Source organism: Mya arenaria, chromosome 10, assembly GCF_026914265.1.
Source record: "Mya arenaria isolate MELC-2E11 chromosome 10, ASM2691426v1".
In the NCBI taxonomy this organism is placed as follows: domain Eukaryota; kingdom Metazoa; phylum Mollusca; class Bivalvia; order Myida; family Myidae; genus Mya; species Mya arenaria.
In genome coordinates this window covers 22,368,710-22,391,833 of record NC_069131.1, presented here as the reverse complement: position 1 = coordinate 22,391,833, position 23,124 = coordinate 22,368,710, and the positions used below count along the sequence as shown (strand labels likewise).

Sequence of the window (23,124 nt, the reverse complement as noted above, 5' to 3'; positions counted from 1 at the left end):
TATATTACAACGGTTTAATTTTGTTTGTACCGGAGGATTAGGTCGGAAAAACCAGAATGGCTATAATTCCGGGCTACAACTATTTAAGGAATATTGGGATTTAAAAATAGTTCAACTAAGTACCGTATTATAAGTACTGTGACTAGGATGCTAGCATAGATAGGACGCAAAAAAAGTTTTTTACACTTTTGAATACATTTATTCAAAATCACCATTACTACACGATATATATATAGTTACATACGAACATTTGACATAAAACGTAAGGACGTATCAAGGGTCTGCAAAATGCAAAACAGGCCTATGAGATAAAAGTATTTACATTATTATGTTATTTTGTATACCTAAACTTTCATAAAATTGGCATTTTTTGAAAAATGATTAAGAATGTTTAAAATATCAAAATTCTATCTTTTTAACTTCCAACAGTTTTTCAAACTATAAAAATGAAACTGGGGATAAAATATCCTTTTTGCAATTAGGAACATAATCTGAATATCCACTTTAAAAATCAAAAGGGAAAACGAAAATTTGGCAAAAAAAAAATCAATTTCAAATGTAAGCAAAGTAATTTAGAATGCTTCACAACCATAAAATATTTAAAACAACAAACATACGGAAGTTTAACTTTCAGCTTTACTACATAATGACATTTCTTTATTTTTTGTTTTTCAGTGAAATTAATTTCACAGCTGTTTATCTTATCCCTTCTCACATTTGTATGAAAGTAATATAGTTTTTAATATATACAGAGATATTCAGTGACATTATAATCATGTTAATTTCACAGCTGTTTATCTTATCCCTTCTCACATTTGTTATGAAAGTAATATAGCCTTTAATATACAGGGATAAAACATTTCCAGTTTTCCAATAAATGCTAATGAATTTGACATTTTAATTTAATATAAGCGTAAAAGAAACAGAAAATTTGTTGAATTTTGGGTTGAAATCAGATTTTAATACACTCAGGATCACAGACATTTATTAAGTTTACTCGTGAAAATACGGCTCTTTGTGATTGCTTGAAAGCAAATAACCTTAAATTACACTGAATATCCAGAAATCTCCTTCATTTATTCCTCCCCCCCCCCCCACATCACTCACTATCAGTCTGAACCACCTGCATGTCCAAAGTTTCTACATTTGAACCTTGCGATTCAATACTCGTGATAACAAGCTGGACACTGTCATCTTCATTTCCAACCATTTGCTCTGTTTCGCTGTTTGAAACTGCAGCAGACCAAGTGTCATTCTTGGAATGTTGAGCCTTAATATTTGCAATAATTAACTGGACATCCTTATCAATATCACCCTGTTGTGCATTACTTTCTGCGGCAGGCATTTCATCTTCATCAATAGTTGTCGAAACCTGTCCAACTTTTGTTACTACAGAGCCATGTTCAGTGCTAATATTTACTCCGCCTGAATTCTGAGCGTCACTTTTCACAATAGATAAGGGGACATAACACATGTTTTTTCCACTAGTGTTCTGATTATTTTCTATTTTGGCTAAAGCCAAGGGCATATAATCCATGTTAGCACCACTGACAAGAATCTCACAACGATGTCCCTTCCAATTACTTATCTGGGAAAACCTCCTATCACACGTCGTGCAATGATATGGCTTTTCTCCTGTGTGTGTACGCTCGTGTTTCTTAAGATCACAGATGTCCCGAACGCGCCGCCCACAAAATCGACAGAAAAACCCGCATTGTTTTCCTTGGAATTTTAATCGAAGGGGATCCCCACATGTCGGACAGCAATAACGATACAGTTTATCCTTCTTTTCCACCATTTCATTGTAATCGGCAAATACGCAGCACGTTTTACAGAACAGAAGCTCAGGAAATTCATTGATATGATCGGGTCGTGAGGGTCGCCCGCCTCCATACCTCGCTTTGTTCAAGGCCACCGTTACCATGTCGGCTGCAATGAAAATGAAATCGTAAAACATTGAAATTTAAAAGCCTTCGTCTGAAGATCTATCTATTACTACCATATACTTATTTTTATATTACTGGTTGGGTCAAAACACAATAAAATTTATGAAATGAACATTGAAACACACACATGATTATTTGACCAATATCTTTAGTTTTGACGGTTTTTATGTTCTTCATAATAATAAATCTATATAATAGAAAAATACTTTTTTCAAATATGATTTTGAACAGGCCGGTAAAAAAAACGAAACAGTTTAGTATAAACATTTATTCTGATTTTTTTCAGACAACAACAAGTTTACAGAATAGACAAGTACAACAACTACGACTTTCTCTACCCATTTCTCTTATTAATTAAGTTATAAACACATAAATGATGAAACACATTTCAAATTTGTGTGTATAAGATATCAAGCCGTACTTGCTCTTAATTTGTCTTAAAGAAAATTCATTTATAAATTGGTAATTCCAGCCTTTTTTTTCCACCTTTCTGGGAATAGGAATGGGGCCTTCCTGATTAGGAAAAATGAGCTATTAAGACTAAAATTAAGAAAACATGTTTTTTTTAGAATACACAATTTTTCCCTGTTATGTTCACTTCAGGGAAAACTGTTAAAGCCAAACTCCTAATTCTTCAGAAAAAAACAAGACTGAAATCTAAAAGCAATTACAAAATGTAATTCAAAACCATATTTCAATGAGAACGATTTGAAATGATGAACTTTTTATGGGCTTTTTAATGCACAATTGTTCATCACGTGCTAACAATATTAAGTTTACCCCATTTCATACACAAATAACACTTGTGCATAAACTCACGGCTTAAAATTGTCACTTTTTTTTCAATTATAACAAGCACGCTGCAGAGCAAATGCTGCCAAGCAAATATTGGCGCTCACCTTTTTTTCCAGACAAATATGGGTCATAACTAAACCACTCACTCTTCTTGAGCCTGGCAACATGTGTACCAAGATTCATTTAAATGTTTTAGATAGTTGATGTAGTTATTGCCAAGGTGAAAGTTATGCACAATGCCCCCGACACTGGCTGTGACAAAACCTAAACTAAAACAAGACTGGCTAAAAATCATGGCATATTAAAATGAACAACCATATGTGATTTTAAGTTATTCTTCTGAGCGAATCTTTTTGAACAAATATTGCACACAAACGGTTTGTCCCCCGTATGAATCCTTCGGTGAATCTCCATCTGAGATCGGAACCGATATTTTGCACCACAATCGGGACAGTTGAGAGTCTCCATCCCACTTGACATCGAAGATGATGATTCAGGAGATGTCGTCCTGGGATGCATCAATGAAACTTGGGTCTGGTACATAGACTGGTTAGGTACATTCTTCTGCATGGAGTGGACTCCTTGCAATTGATGGAGCGGATCCATATTTGGTGCTGTAAAATGAAGAAATATCACTAATAACATAGAACGTTCGATGAGAATATCTTATTTTGAACAGCAAGTATAATTCTGCATATGGCTGTGTTTAAGTGGAAGAAATCTATAGACTGGTTTAAGTGTGAGAAATCTATAGACTGGTTTAAGTGTAAAAAATATATAGACTGGTTTAAGTGTAAAAAATCTACATACAGGTTTAACTGTAAGAAATTTATAGAACGGTCTAAGTGTAAGAAATCTTTAGAAGGGTTTAAGTATAAGAAATCTATAAAAGGGAGGGTTTAAATAAAAGAAATCTATAGATGGGTTTAAGTAAAAGATATCTATAAAGGGAAGGGTTTAAGTGTAAGAAATCTATAGATGGGTTATAGTGTAATAAATCTATAGCAAGGTTAAAGTGTAAAAAATTTATAGAGGGGTTTTAGTGCAAATGTATGTCACTTTAGAAATGGGGCAAGAACTCGGAAAGTTTTACCTTTAATCCTTCAAGATATATTCCACATAATGGAAGCATATTTGATTGGATGAAAAAAACAGGGTTTTGAGCTAAACTGAGGGAATCTTTTCCGGCATACAAAACAACAGTGACTAAAATATCAACAAACTCTATCGTTCATATAGTCATATATGCAAAACAATGTTTTTTTTTACAGCAATGGGGCATAATTTACACAGGAAAATAAGCCAATGACGATTTTTCATTGAATATTTCAAAAACATTATCTGCTCCTCTTCTCCATTTTTCATATTCAAAGACACATTACAAGTAAATTAATGTATAATTGACCTCCCATTTACACCCAGGCACCAGTGTGTCAGTTGTTTTTGCTCTGACCTGTCGATGTTTCCTTTGTTTTCAACATGGGCTGGAAAGTTGAAACCCAGTAATTTGCCGCCTTATCACCGTGAACCTACATTGCATTTTTTTTTTAATCCTGTTATGCAAGGTCAGGATACAGCCCAAACAAGGATCACAAGAACCATGACCTACAATCTTGACCTTTGAGGTTCAGACCTGAGTTTTGTGCATGACACGCTGCCTCATCATTGTGAACCTTTATGGCAAGTTTTTTGTTAATCCTATTATACATGGTCAAGATACAGCCCGAACAAGGATCATTTCTCGCTCAACACAAGCAGGCTCCACAAAAAAGAACAAAAAACTTAGTCTAAACATTTTATCTAGTGACCTTGCAACTGACCTGATATGACCCACATTTACACTGGTTTAATACATCAAAATGCCAGATTCTTACCAAGTTTCATGAAGATTGGGTTAAAACCATTGTATTTATGACAATGTCAATTGTAAACATTTCCAGAACGGCTGTCCACTGAGTTTTCACCAATCCATAACCCACTATTTTCCAAATGGAAAGTCCGGCCCTCAGTTGATACACTATTAGGTACAGGGTTTACACAAAAGGTATCAGCAGGCAGGAGCAACTGCTATGGTTCTATGTGCAGAAAAGTTAGCTAAGCTTATCCTAAGCTTTCAGTCGCAAAAACATGTTAAGGTCATGTATAAAAAAAAAATTGCCAAGAAAAAAAAACCTGCATGTCTTAAGGGGCTTGCACTTCTGTAAGAACAAGTATTATACAACATTTAACTATGTCGTAATCATATCAAATTCTAAGCAGTTGTGATCACTCAGTTTAAAATTTATTATTACACAACAAGATGACAGTAACTTTCACAATAACAGAATGGTTGCCAAGTGGTTCATAAAACACTTCATACTAGCACTAACACTGCAAACAAGGGATCATTGTCCTTCGACCACATACATTCCCGAAGAAAAACCCATGTGTCACAAATTGCACAAAGCTCACAACAAGTTTGCCGATGCATGCGTCACCAAGTGAGTTTTGAGGTGGTACCTCCTTCGAAAGCTTTTTCCGCACATCTCACATCTGAAAGGCTTTTCCCCTGTATGAACCATCATGTGTACTTTAACTGCGGATTTAAACCGAATAAAGAGACCACAAATCGTGCATCTGTGCCCCGAAAAGCTTTCAGAAGTTTTAACTACGCTTAGTCCCAAACAGTTTCCGTCATTTGGCCAGTTCTCATCGCCAAGGACATAATCTGTAAGATAAACAAAGTTTCAGTATATTTTTTGAAAGATTTAAAAGTGAACCAATCAGGAAAAAAGGGAAATAACCTCAGGTTTACCCAAACAAAAAATATTGTTTTCAATAAAAATTGCCTGTGGGGTAAAATTGGCATTTTTGTGCAGATACACAGTAAGTCAATGAGTTCGATAAGTCTGAATGCACTTGATGTATCAGTGTTCCCAATAGCAACTTAAATGGTTAAAAATATCTATCCTTGAACATACATTAATGTTATTTCCTTCCTGTAGTCATATTGTACTGGTTACGGGAAGTGCTTTCAATGAACAACAATATCCACCGCAATCAAACATCAGATCTCAGATAGACAAGGGGTGTGACATGACACTCAACAAATATCCAAATATCAGATAATATTTTAGCCACAGTGTATGGCCTTGCATCCTACAATTCTTCTGTATTGTAATTTGAACATTGATACAAATTTTTATGCAAATTTCTTAAAACGGTATTGTGATGTTTAATGCCAAAGGTTTTGAGGTACGTAAGGATGCCATAGCAACCACCCACATCAGTACAATGGTGTAAGAATCAAAGTTCTCAATAACTTTCAGTTGAACCATTGTAAAAAGTAAAAAGGCCAACATGCTACTACCGGTACTTATTGTACTTCAAAATAACTTATTTTTTAACCTCCCTAATTGCCATAATTTGAACTGTCCATTTTGGCTGGCAGTCAGTTCTTATTGACAACACTGAAGAATATAACAGAGTTGTTATAAGTTTCACAATCCCTGTATCTTACTGTTCCTTTCTTTAGACAATAGATTTAAAATCTAGGCACAATATAACTTGACATTCAGGTTTTTTCTCGATCTTTTGACTACGATGATAGCGCAGTGCTACCTTTTGACTGCCGAAAATGTGCTTGCTTCCAGTCAGAATACAATCAAAACATAACATTTGAAAAACTATTGTTTCAATTGCTTCAGCTTGATTTTTTTTTCGGAAAAATCCATAATGTTTCTGAGGTTATAGAAGTGACAAATTGGGAGCTTGTTTATCTAAAATACTTTTGAAAAAGTGTGCCTCAATAACAGCGTTTCTGCCAGGCCTTTATTGCTTGTTGGGCCCAATGTGCCTTCCTGCGGCAAGGCTAATTACCGACATGCGTTAATTGCACAACATGCCTTAATCCAAGCACCACTTGCACTACTGTTATAAAACAAATCGATGTAGGGAGAGGACACACGTCCAAAACCCATCCCATTTTTCTCCACAAGCCTTCAGAAAATCCTGGCAAAATCCCGGTCTATAGAATGTATCTATTATCATAAAATCATATCATACACAATTACCAACACCATCATTTCAATGTTATGGTTTTGCCATATCCTTTTATTTCTGAAAAAAACACACCAGCTATCAGATAAAAAAAACGTAACATTCACATTTTGCATACTATACACCATGATGAAACAGGAATAACAAGTTCATATCATAAATTACAAATCAACAATGATTGTGACATTTTTTTGTCAACAGTAAGTGCTACTGCATGTTTTCTGCTTCAGATGTCTCCGACTCCAGGTACAAATTCTTCTTCTGAGGCCGCTCTAGAAGACGTTTTCATTTTCTTCCTGTCACATGCCGCTTTTATCTTCTACATTTCTGTGGAATATCTGAAAGTCTACAAAATTCATTAATCTGCCAAATTTCAGCTCTCATACTGTAGGGAGAAAACATCTGAAACTTGATCATCATTTCAACAAAAAACATCAACCAAAATATTATACAGTTCTTCAAACATACAGCACACAAATTTTGTCAAGTAAAATTCCGGATAATTCTTGGTGTTATTTCTATTCATCAACCAAGAATAGTTTGTGTTATATTTGTTTTTATAATGATGAAATTGTTAAATCATAAGGGAGCATCAACTATTTTATCCACACAAAATAACATTCATAAATATATAATCATGACAGTTTCATAAACTATGAGAATACAACAGTATCAGTGTTAAAACATGTTTGAGCACTGTTGCTGACAAACTGTTCTTCATTCAGGGAAATTAGATTAGTTTATTGGCAACGCTTTTGTCTCATTGTTTTTCATACTCTGAACTCTACACAATCATTTGTTGAGTTACTCAATCGTATTTGGCACTTACAAAACATTGCAGACATCGTAAAAAAACTTCAAACCATGTATACAGAAAATCCATCGGACTTAATACTAAATGCCCGAAACTGTTATCAATAAACACAAAGTATAAATCAACACATGTACCATTAGGTCCTAAGCTTATTCATATTATTTCTGTAATAGTACATCAACACTTCATTTCTAATACATATATACTTGATGAGCTTTATATTAAATGGGTTAAGGATTTTCGTTCTCAAAACTTCTTAGAATTCATATTATAGGGCAAGATTTTTTTTCATATATGCATAACATGAGATAATAAAGAAATAATTAATGTTCACAATTATATATATATTCGTGATTATTCACAAAATGGCTGCACACTTAATTGCTGAAAATTCTGATCTTTTCACATTGTTGAATTATAATTTAAATGGCAAAATCAGGGAATAGATAATATGATGATTATTTTTTTAACTGTTTTTATCTCGATAAATTATTTGTATCAAGATGCAGCCATTTTTGGGAATAATCAGGAACTATCATAATTCATAATTTTGCATTTAGATGTATATTACAAATAATAACATTTGCTTCTGTGTATTGCTAATATATCAATCCAAAACATTAAAAATAATACAAACTGTTGTGATTTTATATTTCATTATAAGCCTAAATAGATCGATAGTAATTTTAAATGTCTTATCACAATACACAGAAAACATTGCACAAATCAAGCTCTCGTAAGTGTGAGTTTAACATACAATAAAGGACTCTCTTATTCTAAATGACCATATCAGGAAATTATAAGACCATTTAAAAGGATAAGACAATAGCATGACCTTTCAGGGTGTAGGGCATTTTAACCATAAGATGCTTCTACAATAGTATTGATTCGCAGTTATGAATTCAGAAGTCATCACACTTCAGTTTAGTAGAATTATGAAATCCTTAAAAGCAATTTCAAATTTATGATGAATCTTTGTCTCAAAACTCCATGGCTTGATCTGATGAGGCAAAACAATGGGATTCTATTCTGACAGGTCACACAATTATTATTTCATTAAATCTTAAATTATTTAACAATTTATCAATTGGTTTTCCTTACCTTTATAAGATTTCCGCTCCGTCTTTCCACCCCTCCCCCCGGTATTTGTGGGCGCTCAACATCAGCATTTCATTAGTCAATAGGATCGACACAGTGTCCACAGTGTTAAAGCTAGGCAAAATGTGAACATGTGCACCACTTGTAAAAGCAAATGGTGTTTGTTTTTTAAATGGCTCCCTTGCGCTTAATCCTATTTCTAAATGGTTTCTATTGCTTCTTATTTCGTACAGTTTCTGAATTTGGAAAGTTTGTTCATTTTTCCATCAGATTTAGTGATGCATTGCAAGTTTGTTTGTACTATTCCCTAACCTAGTAGAAGCTATTTCAAATACAGGACAGTCAGAACACGCAATGTTTCATTGTGAATGAAGGTTAAAGCAGTGATTTTAATAATTTATGATTAGTAATGATAACTAGCATATATATTACAATTGAAGCCCGAATCATCAAACTGGTTGAAATATTCACCATCCTAGCACATCCCAAACCATCTCACTATGATGGCATGGGTGGACTATCACCGATCACAATGTCAATCAAGTTATTGTTTAGATTAAAAACAGAACTAGTGTGTGTGAAATAACAAACTCATACACATGCATGCATCATGTTGCCTCATCAGATCCAGCCATATCACAGAACCAGAGCATATTTGTGCAATGTTGACCATCATTCAAGGAGTGGGTGGGGAAAATGATTCAAAATTGAGAGGAAATAATGTATAAAGACTAAGCATTTTTTCATTGAGATTTTTTTACATTCAATTTAATGCTAGCAATAAGATGTAATGTTAGTTCATAGCTCAAGGAAAACAACTTGAAAACATTTCCCAATCATGTCCTGGAGTTGAAATTGCTTTAGACATGTATACAAAAGGTCTATTTCACAGCAAATTAAAAACAAGGATTTGACCTTAACTTTTGGAAAAAATCGCCTAAATCATTCAATAGTTTTAAAGGTCTGGTTAGCAAAATGGCACTTTCAAAATGCTTAAAATTGCACCGCTTCTTAAAACTCCTATGCATTTTTCAGCATGCATTTAACATTTGCATGATGGCTTTAACTTTTGAAGCAACTATACTAGTTATTGGTATATTATGATTTTGTCCCTCTTGTTCCATTTCAGTGATTAAACTAAAATGTAAATAGATCACGCCTATAAAATGAAATATTTTTTCTCATTTCCTATCGTTTTTCAATCAAATTCTCCACGAGCTCAGTTGAGAGATGGTCTTAACAGTAAAGCATGGAAAATAGACACTTACTGTATCCTTGTTGAGCTGTCATATCTCCTGGACCCCCAGAAGCACCAGTAGGCATCCCGCCCATAGCCTGCTGGGCCCAGTCCTGGGAACTGGCCATAACAGGGTCCCCAGGCCGACTCCCCAGCTCAACACCAGTAATCTCAAGGTCCATATCACCATCATCACCAGCCTCAAGTTTAACACTCACATTAGGGTCCATCCCACTCGTATCATGAACACTTTCTGAGGTGGTTGTTGCGACTCCTGGTATGAGACTAGATAGGTCGGAACCCAGACTGAGTCCGCCCGGTGGTACATTGTCAGTTTGTTTGAGATCAGAGGACTCGTTAGGAATGGTAGATGAACTAGATTCTGATTTAGCATCGTCCTCTCTCTCTGTAGACTGCTGTAAACCAGTTTGATTTACAGATGGGGATGAGGGTTCACTAGATCCTTGGGCTGTGTCTGATCCAGTCATTCCTGGAGCACTCTGGTTTGACTGTTCATCATCAGTAGGTTCAACCTTAATCACCTGTCCCCCACTCCCTACATTAGATCTTGGCCCAGGGCCCTGATCAAAGCTCAGGGACCCCCTCCTGGGTGCCCTCTGTGTTGGGTAAGGCTCATGCCTGGCCCCACCCTGCCCAGTGTTCCGTAGTGCTCCTGTTGAGGCCCTACTGAGGGCCACAGGATGAGGGCCCTGGTTTCTGGGTGAGGTGAAGCGTGGTGATCTCTGGGGCATATAGGAAGCCCTTGGACCACCCATTCCGCCATATCGAGGGGGCGTTACCGGGGCTACCCGAGCCAAAGCCTCCTGCCTCTCTTTCTCCATTTTTTCCTGCTTCTGCTTGTGATGGCCTGCAAAAAACCAACAGCTTTTGAACCTGAACTCAAAAAGTCTATTCATTTTATTTTTAATAATGATTAAAGATTAAAAAATATATATATACAAGTAAAATTTCAAATAACTGGCACTTTTAATAAGTTTCAAAATGTTCAACAGCATTCAACGGACCGACCAACCTACCGACTGACAAGTGCAAAGCAATATACCCCTCTTCTTTGAAGGCGGGCATTATTAATTAAAATTAGAATTTAATTAATTATATCCCTTTGCATTTTAAAAGCTATTTTTTGTTAAAAGGTCACTGCATAGGAATAGAATTGATTCAACATCTAAAACATCAAGGGTTTTAACCCATTTCATTCTGAGACCCAGTTAGATATGATACCTTGAATATCTGGGCATTTTCCAATAACTGATAAGCCATCTGACTTTATATGACCATTGTGTTGTACAAACACTAATAACTTCTTTATTATTGGTACAAGACCCAATGAAGATTACATATTTGGAAAGGAAATAAAAATCTGCACATGTTTATGTAAGTTTTATTAGCTTTTAAATAAGTTATTTTTTGCAAGTTAACCAGGTGATGAAAAAAAAAATAAAAAAATATGCACAAATTGAAAGCAAAAAAATCACACATTTTTTTTTCAAATGTCACATAATCCAATGTATGAAAGTTTCTATATTAATCTATCTTTAAAATGCAGAAAGAATTATGAAAATATTTTAAATCTATAAAAAGTTATAACAGTTTATATCATCCCAAGTCCACTTAGGAGCAAATTCTGGATGTTCATCGCAATGTTGATTGGCATAGCAGTTTGAATCCTCGACCAGTAAGGTCCAAAAGTCTTGCCCCCATAACAGTTTTATTGATAAATGACAGTAGTGCAATAGCCTGGCTTTCTTGGGTCATATTGTTCTTTAGGACCACCATTCTTTGTATTACCACTTGGAAACCTTGGGGTGATCCTCTTTGTCATTCAATTATTCTAGAACTCCTCAAGATTGTCAAAAAAACTCCACCAAATAATGCAAATGTCATAGTTTGTGATTTCTATCGATGTTTTAATATGCCAAACAAATTCACATAAACTTCGTCATTATAACCATCCCAATATCACTATCGTCACTGAGATCGAAACTCCCATCCATTTCAGATCTGTCCTTACAAGGGAAAGTTACAGCCCGGACACGACAACCTATACCCTATGTCCTTGTATGCAGCACTCCATTGTGAATAAACACTAAGTGTGACCTTGACCTTTGAGGTAGGGACACGGGTCTTGCACGCGACACATCGTCTTGGTATGTGGATCACATGTGGCAAGTTATTTTAAAATCTGTCCATACAAGGGAAAATTACAGCACGGACACGACAACCTATACTCTATGTCCTTATATGCAGCACTCCATTGTGAATAAACACTAGTGATGGGCAATCGGTTGAGTTTTACAATCGATAATCGGTTACAATCGGAGACCATCAACCGATTAGACATCGGCTATAATCGGATATTATAGAGCAGTGGTTGCTAGTGATATACTTGAAGGTAATGGGTAAACATTAAACTGAAATGTATACATCAGAAATTTCAAAGTCACCAGTATGAATCTACCAGTAAATGTTTGTTTAGAAATATTGTCTGGTCAATGAGATATGGGTTCATTCTACATCTCTTCTTGCTCATCACCTGTGATCTAGTTACTGTATACCTATTTTGCGTAAGCCTTTTTGCAAAGGCAACAATACGCCTTGCTTGTGTCAAGGTTTTCTTTGGTTGGAGGTCCTGGTTTGATTTTTCTAAATGCAAAAAAGAGCCAGACTTTAGATTTTGCTTTCCCACCCGGATAATTGTACAGCATATCGTCATTGTCGTCTGCCATTCTTACGAATTGTACCCAAAGAAAAATGAGCGGAAATGTTGGCAAGATAAAAAAAATCGTAAATGAATACTGAGTAACCTCCCTTGATAAATTTGTATGATGTTCCGCGATAATCGATTATGATAATTTACAATCGATTATCGCCGATTTTGAAGCTTTCTGATCAATTTTCGATTATAATCGATCATCGGCCCATCACTAATAAACACTATGTGTGACCTTGACCTTTGAGGTAGGGACACGGGTCTTGCACGCGACACGTCGTCTTGGTATGTGGTACACATGTGGCAAGTTATTTTAAAATATGTCCATACAAGAGAAAGTTACAGCCCGGACACGACAACCTATACTCTATGTCCTTATATGCAGCACTCCATTGTGAATAAACACTAAGTGTGACCTTGACCTTTGAGGTAGGGTCACAAGTCTTGCACGCCACACGTCGCCTTGGTATGTGGAACACATGTGGCAAGTTATTTTAAAATCTGTCCATACAAGGGAAAGTTACAGAGCCGGACGGACGGATGGACGGACGGACGGTGCGATTTTAATATGCCCACCTTCGGGGGCATAATAAAAAGCTCAAATTTAACTCGATTTTTGAGTTTTAAAATTATTTCTTCATTAAAATTTTCTGCGCATCTATCTGCGCATAACATCCGGTCATTACCGGAAAACGTATAAACTGGAAACAATACAGTCAAAACGAAAGTAAATAAAGTGAAAGTTTAGTACATCAATAACTACACCTTTTGGTGTATCCCGCATGTAAAGGGTCACTACACCAAAAGGTTTATCCCGAATGAAATGGGTTAACTAATGAGTTATGGAAAGGTGCTGCACCCTGTCCATTTTTGGAAGCACCCTCCTGCCCTCATGGAGACCAACAAAGTTACAAACATATTGTACCCTCCTGCCTTCATAGGATTAATGGAGTTAATGAAATATTTTTTTGTTGTAATTTTAAAACTTAAAATACAACAATGAAATAATACAAACTGAATTTTACATATTTGGCAGTTCCAGTCTAAGATTTAAAAATTCTCCAAATAAGCAGATTTAAAAATATTTTTATTGTAATTCATAATATCCATGTTTAGTGTTGAACGATGGAAGTGCAATGAGGGCATGGACAGATTTGTTGTTCGCAGAATAAAAACCCTAATTTCAAAAAAACTTGTCTGGTAAGTACAGTGGTGAGCAGCTTTTCACCCCGGCTTTCCGGGGTTCAACTCCCTGCCTAAGGGCATTTGTGTTCGGTTTGTGGTAACCTTAGTAGCCAGAATTGTATTTCCTTAGTGTTCATTAGTTCCCATGACAACACAAGACCACCCTCTTGCAGTGCTCCAGCCAGGATTTGAAAAGGGCAAGCTACATGAGTCATGTAGGGGTTCGTCGTGGGAGGGGTCCACCCCTGTCACAAGGTTGTTGTTGTTTTTTCGGGGGGGGGGGGGGGGGGGGGAATCTCCCCATAAAATTTGTTTTGTTTCCATACTCAATTAAAATCATTTTCCATGATTTTCAGATTTACAAAATGTTGTTGTTTTCTCAAAATTTAGAAGGGTGTGTTTTAATATCAAAATTTAAATTTGTCTTTTTGTCTGTGGTTTGTAAAAATCACTTATAAAACATAGAACATTGATATAATAACTCCGAAAATCATTCTGCCAATATGGTGGTTTCGGCAAATTTTGACAAGATCATGGACATGATAGATAAATGCTACATAAAGCATCAACATATTTTTGTGGGTTACAAAGAAATTTTCATCATGAATATTTGACAAATAAACTTTTAAAACATTTACTGAAAAGGTGATGTATTTGATTGTGTTAGCGCCACCTCTCATGTTTACAAATCGGCAGTGACTGTCTGCTTCAAATCAACAATGTTTAATTAAAATGGCGAGTATTGTCTGTACAATACAATTAACAATTATTTTTAAAGATTTAATTGTGCTTGACAACTTTCTTCACCATCCCTTCACATTTTCTATCGCGTTTTACGAAATTTCATGATTGAATGAACGAGTTCTCAATGTATATTCTGATTGGCTGACATTCAATAGCCCCGCCTCCTGCCGATGTTTCCCTATTTGGCTTTTCCTAATTATTGGATTAGAAGAGGACCGATTATGAATACACAGGTCGTCTGCTCACTACACAAATCCAAAATTAGCTGTCATATGACTTAGACAAGGCACATGGGAAGATGAAAGGGCAGTACGGCATATTTAAGCAGTCAATAGGGGCATGGTGACACCTAGCGGGAACACTATTATCATAAGTATTATGTAATTTGTCAAAATTATGACAGCGGATTAATATGTAGCGGATTAAGGGCTGCTGCTCTTTCATAATGATTACAATAGTAAAAAGGTCGCTAAGGGAATAATTGGCGCTAATAGAGCATTTGTGAAAAGGCCACTACTCAAAAAGGGGGCAGGGCGGTAAGAAAAGAGGCACGGGCGCTGCGCCATTGAAAAAAGGACTAGCTGGAGCACAGCTCTTGTATACCATTTTGCCAGCGAGAGTGATTAACATCATGTACAATTTTAACTTACGTTTCAAACAAAAGCCGAGGAACTGTGACTTGATATCCTCGTGGTCCTCAAGAAACGTTTTCCCAGAGTCTGACCCGAGATGACTCAGCGTGCCATCTCCCACACTGGCGGTCAGGATGACGGATTCCTCGTCGGTTGTGGTGGCCAACTGTTCCACCTGTGATTCATTGACGTGACATTTACTGATTGAGTTTCAACATAGTTGTCCATTTGAGGTAAAATGGGCCTAAATCATCAAATATTAAAACCTATTCTGTTGTAACAATAGTGTTTAACAAGAGCTGTTACTGAGACAGCCACATGCATTACATGGAAGATAGAAATATTATATCAGAATGAAGTTGGTTGAATGGTTGGAAACACATGTCTAAAGTTTCATTACAATACATGAAGTATTGGATGTGACATTGACTTAAATGTGGTTACATGTTAAACTAAAACCAGAATTTCGAAGTCAAATAATAAAAGTCATGATGTGCATTGTATGCAAAATAAAGATCACCAACTCAGGGTTCTTAATAAGTTTCAGTTTGAATAATACATAGTCTCAAATAGTATAGTAACCGACTAGCTACTACTTATTCTCTTTTACCTGACCAACTCAGACTAAATTGGTCACCTTGAGAGACCCGATTCGATTCCCCGCCTGGGCCCATGTGAGTTTGGTTTGTGGTCACCAAGTCGGAGAAGTGGATTTCCTCCAGGTACTCTGGTTTCCCCCACAACACAAGACCACACACTCGTGCAACATCGTGCCAACGAGTGATTAATATAATGTTGTAATAACTTGTTTCATAATCGTTCTAAAGACATAAGTTTAAACTAAATTGACACTGAATAGGGCTGGTGGGGTAGAGGAGTTTTGCAAATGTGTGAAATTAGAACACATGATTTCAGTTGATTTTGTTGTTCAAAACCTTACCAGTTGTTGAATTTGACTCTTGAGGACGGCCTTCAGTATAACTTTGTAGCCCGGTATTTCCTTGATAACGTCCATATCTGGCGTGGCCATTGCTGCTGCGTCGGGGATGATCAACAATTACTGTATGTACTGTTGCGAGGCTTGTGAAGTTATATTTTTTTTATGTCCTGAAAGAAAAAAAAAAATTATTTTTTTTACATCTTAAGCTTCAACAGAACAGCTTTGTCAATCTTCTCCAATCAACAAGCCCAAATTCTTTCATAATCATTTAGCTGTAGAAATAATAAATTTCTGCAATTTCTTTTCTTTTCTTTTTTTTTAATAAATTGCAGTGATGCAAAATGGCAAAAAAAGTTATAGCTATTTATAGAGCATAAGTAACATTACAAAGTTTTCACCTTTTAATGGTGAATTTGTTAAAAGGTGAAATTGTTATATGATTTGCATACATGCTGCACTCATCCTATTGACCCTATTTTTCCTCCAAAACCTAGACTCATTTTTGCCATAGTGTGGTTTTTAGCGCGATTTCCTAAAAAAGTGCATTTTTAAGTGAACATGTTAAAGTTTGACCTTTTAATATCAAATTTTCTACAATATTGATAAGCCCTGATAAAGATCGGTTTAGTACAAAATCCTATCCCAGTATAAATAAAACATTCGAAGTCATTTCTTATCTTAAGATGAATTCTTATGTTTTTCGTAATCAATTTAAAATAAAAGTACAAGTGGGTTTTTTAACAAAATAATCGTATAATACATAAAAATTAATGAGAATCAAGTATTTTAAATATTAATAAGTTATTAAACCATATGACCAGCAAAAAACTTAACATAAGAAAATGACTAAGTAAATCAATGTAACACCTTTATCTAAATTTCATCCAATACTTTGGAGAAAAGTGTTACAAATAAGGCAAACAAATCCGTAATTTTATTTCAATTACAATTTGTTATTTTGTTAAAGTTTTTTGCCAAAAAAACAACAACAAAACAATGAAAAAGACAACACCTGGCTGACAAAAATAATAGGGTTTGAAAAGTCTTTGATATAGGGGTTGAAAGTCCAAACAGGTATGTGTTGGAAAGTCTTTGAAATAGGGGTTGAAAAGTCTCTGTTTTGAGAAGGGGTTGAAAAAATTTGGGGTTGTAAAGTCCTGCTACAATTTGGCAAAACACTTCGAAATTATGTCTTTTCAGGAAATACAGGGAAGACGCATTTTAGTTCCATCTGTTGGGCATGCGTCTACACAGATTTGGAATATAAACTTCCGGTTGTCAACTTTGTATATCAGTTTTACCCTGACAAACACTGGACAATTCTGTCCTACATTCTTTGAAGATACGATGCAATGTTAGTCCACCTAAATGGCCGTCAACGAGTCTTTTGACGATTTGTTTAATATGGCAGACTCGTGACGTCCACCATCCCAGCAAAAAGTAGCAAGCGGTCCTTGCGCAGAGAATCCTCGCGGCCACAATTTTAAATTATCTCCGTTATAAGGCCAAATAAAAAAAATGTCTTGTTTCTGGTCACCCGACCGACCCTACTTTTTACCCCCCGACCGTTTTTTTTTATAGCGTAAAGACCGTTTTTTATAATTAGCGTAAAGTGAGCCGGGATTCCCGGTCCCGGCGCCGAAGAGTAAACCGCGCTATCCGACAGTAATATTATATTCGTGACGTGTTTTTTATACGGCCGTGTCAAAGATGGCTGGCCCTGCGCAGACGACGTCTGTTACGCATTTGATAGCCATAAAAATAGACAAATGTTCGCACTTCGACGGTTGTAGTGTCATTAAAGTTGCCCATTCGCAAACAACAATAAAAAGTCTTTTCATCGATTTACATGGCGAGCGAGAAAATGTCCGACTTGAAGCTAAATGTTCGGTAAGTTGTATGGTTGTTTAGATATCGTAAAAGGGCCATCGTAAAACAAATAATGCCTCGACCGAGAATGACAGTTATGGCACCGACATTTTCGTAATTCAAAAGACTATCTATACACATATACAAGGTTTATTTGAATCGGACGAATTAAGGCAAAATAATGCCGACGAAGCGTGAATCATTATGCTGAGTGAATGGATTTAAATACTTCGTCTCTCTCAAATACCGAACGTCATATTAAAACGTTTCATTTTTGGACCTTCGTTTTTAATGTTTTAAAGGATTAAAATTAATTTTCTGTATGAAGAACCATTGACATTACACTTAGTTAGGTGCCCGATACTATAATTAAAGCAGATAGAAGAATGAAGGGGCGATCTCTTATCTGGGTTATTTGATCAGTTTGCTTTTAATAAATAAAGTAGGAACTGTGGTCATTTAGATAAAAAGAGCTCCAGATATAAAACATATTTTGTGTTTTCATGATAAATATTTTCTTTGTGTATCCATCAAATCCTATCTTGTAACACCCAGCTTTTTGAGGCAATACTAGTCCTGCTCACATAGAAGATAGGGTTTGCTGGATAAATATAAAAGAGATTTATGTGAAGCTCTGCATATATTATTTACAGCTAAAGGTTATCACAGACATAGTTTTATGCATTGCATAAATCACTGAATCTAATAAAATGATATTTTGTCTCTGTGATGTTTAAATACCCAGTATTACGGTTTCTTCCATCCATGTTTATATTTGTTTTCTGACAAAGAATGACAATTGTTTCTTGAGATTATTTCAAATTCTAGTCTTGGACTTGTTGCTTCTTGTCATGTAATAGTGCTCTTGTTGTTCTGTTAAACTAATAAATACATAAATATGGTTATAAACTTGTGTCCAGTTTCCTTTAAGCCATATTTGATGATGTTGTATTGGCAGACAATATTTCATCATTTTTCAAACGCTATACTATTTCATTCCAAAGGTTTGAATAAAAAAAAAAAAAAAAAAAAAAAAAAAAACACCTACCTACCGACCCTGTTTTTTTTGAGGCATGTGACCAGAAACAAGACATTTTTTTTTTTTGGCCTAAGTTCAAATTTCTACGAAAATATTATTGCCTACTATTAAACACATATTAAGTTATGTCAGTATGCCCAAAAAACATGTTATGTTATCATAAAACATGTACAAGTGTCAATTGTTTATCAAGTACCCCGATATCGGTAAATCTGGGACAAATCTGACTTGTTGTGTACATGTATAACGGTATTCGTGACCCATAATATAGTAATGTGAAAATAACAACTCTAATGACCAATTTAATCAAGTTCAGATCACTGTCGGATAAAAATTGAACAACTTTGTCAATTATTATTCAACATCAATGCATATTATTACAGTATATCATTTCGCCCGTTGTTAAATGGTAGAGAGTTGTAGCGTTACAGGGATACATAAGAAATGTCTAAATAATAAAAAGAGTATCCCTGATCGCTCATTATTGTAGCTAGATACAATGTCTGACTGTCCTATGTGTTTTCACGTACACTGATGTTAATAAAATTATAAATCATAGTTCCTTATGTTTCTCTAGATGGTCTGTAATGTCCCCAAATATCGACCGTTATGTACCCCAATATGATTTTTTATGTATGTCAATGGTCTCTATTTTGAGGAAACAAAGAACTTAAATTTTGGCCTAACTGTAGCCTTAACCTTTAACTTGGATTTAAGACATCATATACAGACATCTGGCCTAGGCTGTCAAAATATAAATACCCTGTCATAAACCACACACATTATAAAGATAAATACACTCGCCAAATATTTGTCAATGGGTCAGGTAATGCATAGATCTATGAACAATGGTAAAAATAATATTCAAAAAATGAACAGCGCTAAGTAGGCCATTGTAATTGATTAACATTGCACACGACCTGGCATAACGAGGAAAGCAGACGTTTGAGGAGCGCAATATAACTACAATAACATGCAATAACACTTACACACCTAGTGCATGACTGGCGATGCCATGATGTTGCTTAGAAATGTTGTTTTGATCCAGGATTTCGGTAAATCGACAATGGCGAATTGAACAAAGCACGCGACCCAGCTTTAATTTGCTTGCCTGGTTCCTTTATAAATCGATATTATCGGTAGAATTGAAACAGACAAACATCGTAAAATAAACCAGTCTGGATATTAATCGGGGCACGCCACAGGAAAATTATCGATCAAACCGGTTCAAAATCATCGCATCGGTAACTTCCCTTTTCATTAAATTGGGTATGACTAGATACCGAAAACATCTTGTATTCGACAAAAGCTTACTGGTACCGAAAGCAATGCGGGTTTTCAATATGTTAAAAAGGCATATAAAACAACAGCTGGAATAAAAATAAGAAGCTTTAAATCAAAGAAAAAGGTGTTTAAACGTTATTCCTGTTTTGTTATTTTTTAAAGATCGGTATCCTCATTAAATGATATGACGCTTTATCGGATTATATGTCACTTATGACCGCCACCAATAAAATAACCCTACACCTGGGACTAATAATTAATAAAAGGTTATGCTTTGTCTAAAAAAGAATATATCGAATCCAAGACAACGTGCATTTGTTTGTTCATAGTTATCAAGTGACGCGTTATTATCTCGATTCAGTTAAAATGTATCATTGTCTGAATATCATGTTGACTATTACGTCACAAATGCTCCGACGCACAGTAAAAGTTGGTTTAAGTTATCCTCACTCAAATATGCCTATCGCCAGTTTGTAATTGTTCTAGTTCCTTCAAACACTTTGACAAACCTCTTCTCAAAAGCTAATTTTGACTTTGACAGACAGTCGGCATTTCCATGTTATCGTATTTGTGACATTATTTTGCTCGCACATCTTGTTTCCGAACATATAATGCGGATAGTTGTATGTGAGAACATTGGACTGGACAAATTTGAAGAATTTGATCTTTCCGCTTCCAGGAAAGGCTTTGTTTGAGAACTTCTACAACGGACGTCAGATTTCAGATTTCAGATTGATATTTTACAATTATTCACCACTGAATAAAGGAAGTATAGCCTGAGAAGACTTTCTGTCAATGAATATCAAATCACATTCAATGGCTCACTATTCAACAAAATATAAATAGTTTTATTACTAGGATATGAACATTTTTTTTTTTAAATGCCAACTCTTACAGCCTGGTACGTGTTAAAATATCCGATTTGCTTCAAATATGTTGCATCCATGCTAGCTATATGATCATATTTAATTTGTTGTGAATACCTTAGCTGTTAGCTTTACTTTAGTGTAAAAAATCAGTATATTTGTTATTTTTATACTTATTTCTGAAATTTATGTTCACAAAAGGGCACAGCAGGGTGTAATAAAATGGCAGCAGAGTGCTAAAAAGGGCAGCGGGTGCCCAACCCTGCTATATAGTCCTAGCTGGCGCACTGATCATCTTATATAATTACAAGGTATCGTTAAAAAGCAATATATACTCATTCGCAAATCAATAACATTACAATATGAGGAGAATACAAAGAACCAAACCTAACAAAACACATTAAATGTATTAATAGAATGACATTCTGTATTTAAAACAGGATTATGAGAAACCCCAGTAAATATAATATATATTTCACTTCCTCGATGTCTGTCTGGACCATTGACAGACTGTCTATCTATAACCCATATAATAACATCGTTTATCAAGTTTATTGTTGTATGTAAGTGATTACGTGTGAATGATATAATAAATAGTTATTATTTTATCGCTGATATTTAGACGCCGTTAACGGCATGTACGGATGTGCTAAACGACTTGATACCAGTGGAAATAAGGCAATAAAGTATTTTTGAAATTATCCATACTATTTTACCTTGATTTGCAGGGCTTGAACAAACTTTGTGTCAATCGGGCAGACTGTACAGAAAATTACCTTAAGAAGCAACACAAGCGATGGAATATAACTTGGCCATTTTTCATTAAGGTGTATTCTCTGTTTCGATCTAATCATATAGTGGCAACAAAACATTATAAAGTAAAAAAAAAGTGTTTATTTCCGATTTCACTGCTAAAAATAATTGGGTAGGTATGTATGTTTTCTTTTGTAACGTGAAATTTTGTCTGAATATTATCAGTATCGCCACACGTTAAAACAGTCGGCCTGAGTCTATATTAAAGTTTACCAAGGCGCTATATATAAGCAATACTAAATAATAAAAAATATGCCGAAATTATGAACCCCAAAAGACAAAACAAGAGGCCCATGAGTGCCTATGCTCTACTGGCATGATTGTTTTTGGTAATTTGATATCCTATACTGGAACCATATTCAATGGGAAACAATCAGTGAACCATAAGTTTACCAAGGGAGAGAAATGCTACAATAATAAACACATCTCAGTTCAAAGTTTTCTTTCTTAGAGTATACTATTTCACGCCCCAGCATTTCAAGTACCATAATCTAGTCACGCATGAGCGGATCTAGCTGGTTTAAGAGAGGAACCGAGCTCTCTCGTGGATACTTCTGTATACGTTTGATTGGCTTACAATCAAAGCTGGGGGCTTTAACGCGTGCATAAGCATTTTTTATACAGAAGGACGCACATACGATGGACATGTCGCCATGGTATTCTAAGCTCTTATGGATTTTGGCCAGTAACAGTAAGGCAAACACAAAGACAAAGCGGTCAGATAAGTTTTGTTAATGACAATAACAAAATACGGATTGGTTAAAAAGTAGGAAAGGTCTGGAAACTGGAAACAAACAACTTTTTGTTAGGCCTTATGACGTACCAAAAAGAGACTTTCCGTTATACAGGAACTCGTTGGTTATGTGTTTTAACAAATTGATCAATATCAATATTGATACGTAATTTAGATTTCTTGGAAAACTGTATTAGATTAAAACAGTGCTTTTCCCAATTCCTTGATTTTCCCTTGAATAATTTTATTCTCAGCTTGTCCCAAGGAGTTTTTTGTGCATCCAGGCTTTTTACTTTAAGTGCTGTTCCAATGTTTTTATCAATTTTGTTTTATTATTTATGATTATGAAAATACGCTATG

General features: G+C 35.3%; 1 protein-coding gene across 1 annotated transcript in view; it reads right to left on the bottom strand.

The window, feature by feature from the left end:
* The window catches only part of LOC128204459 (zinc finger protein 836-like), a 34,318-nt gene extending 14,144 nt beyond the window's left edge, over positions 1-20,174 (bottom strand). Inside the window, exons 1-5 of the mRNA XM_052905874.1 lie at positions 20,058-20,174; positions 16,161-16,327; positions 15,239-15,395; positions 9,960-10,796; positions 1,108-1,929 (exon numbers count right to left, since the gene is read on the bottom strand). Of these exons, the coding sequence (XP_052761834.1) occupies positions 1,108-1,929; positions 9,960-10,796; positions 15,239-15,395; positions 16,161-16,250 (1,906 nt within the window). The 5' untranslated portion in view covers positions 16,251-16,327; positions 20,058-20,174. The remainder of the gene's footprint in view (positions 1-1,107; positions 1,930-9,959; positions 10,797-15,238; positions 15,396-16,160; positions 16,328-20,057) is intronic.
* Positions 20,175-23,124: the final 2,950 nt, after the last annotated feature.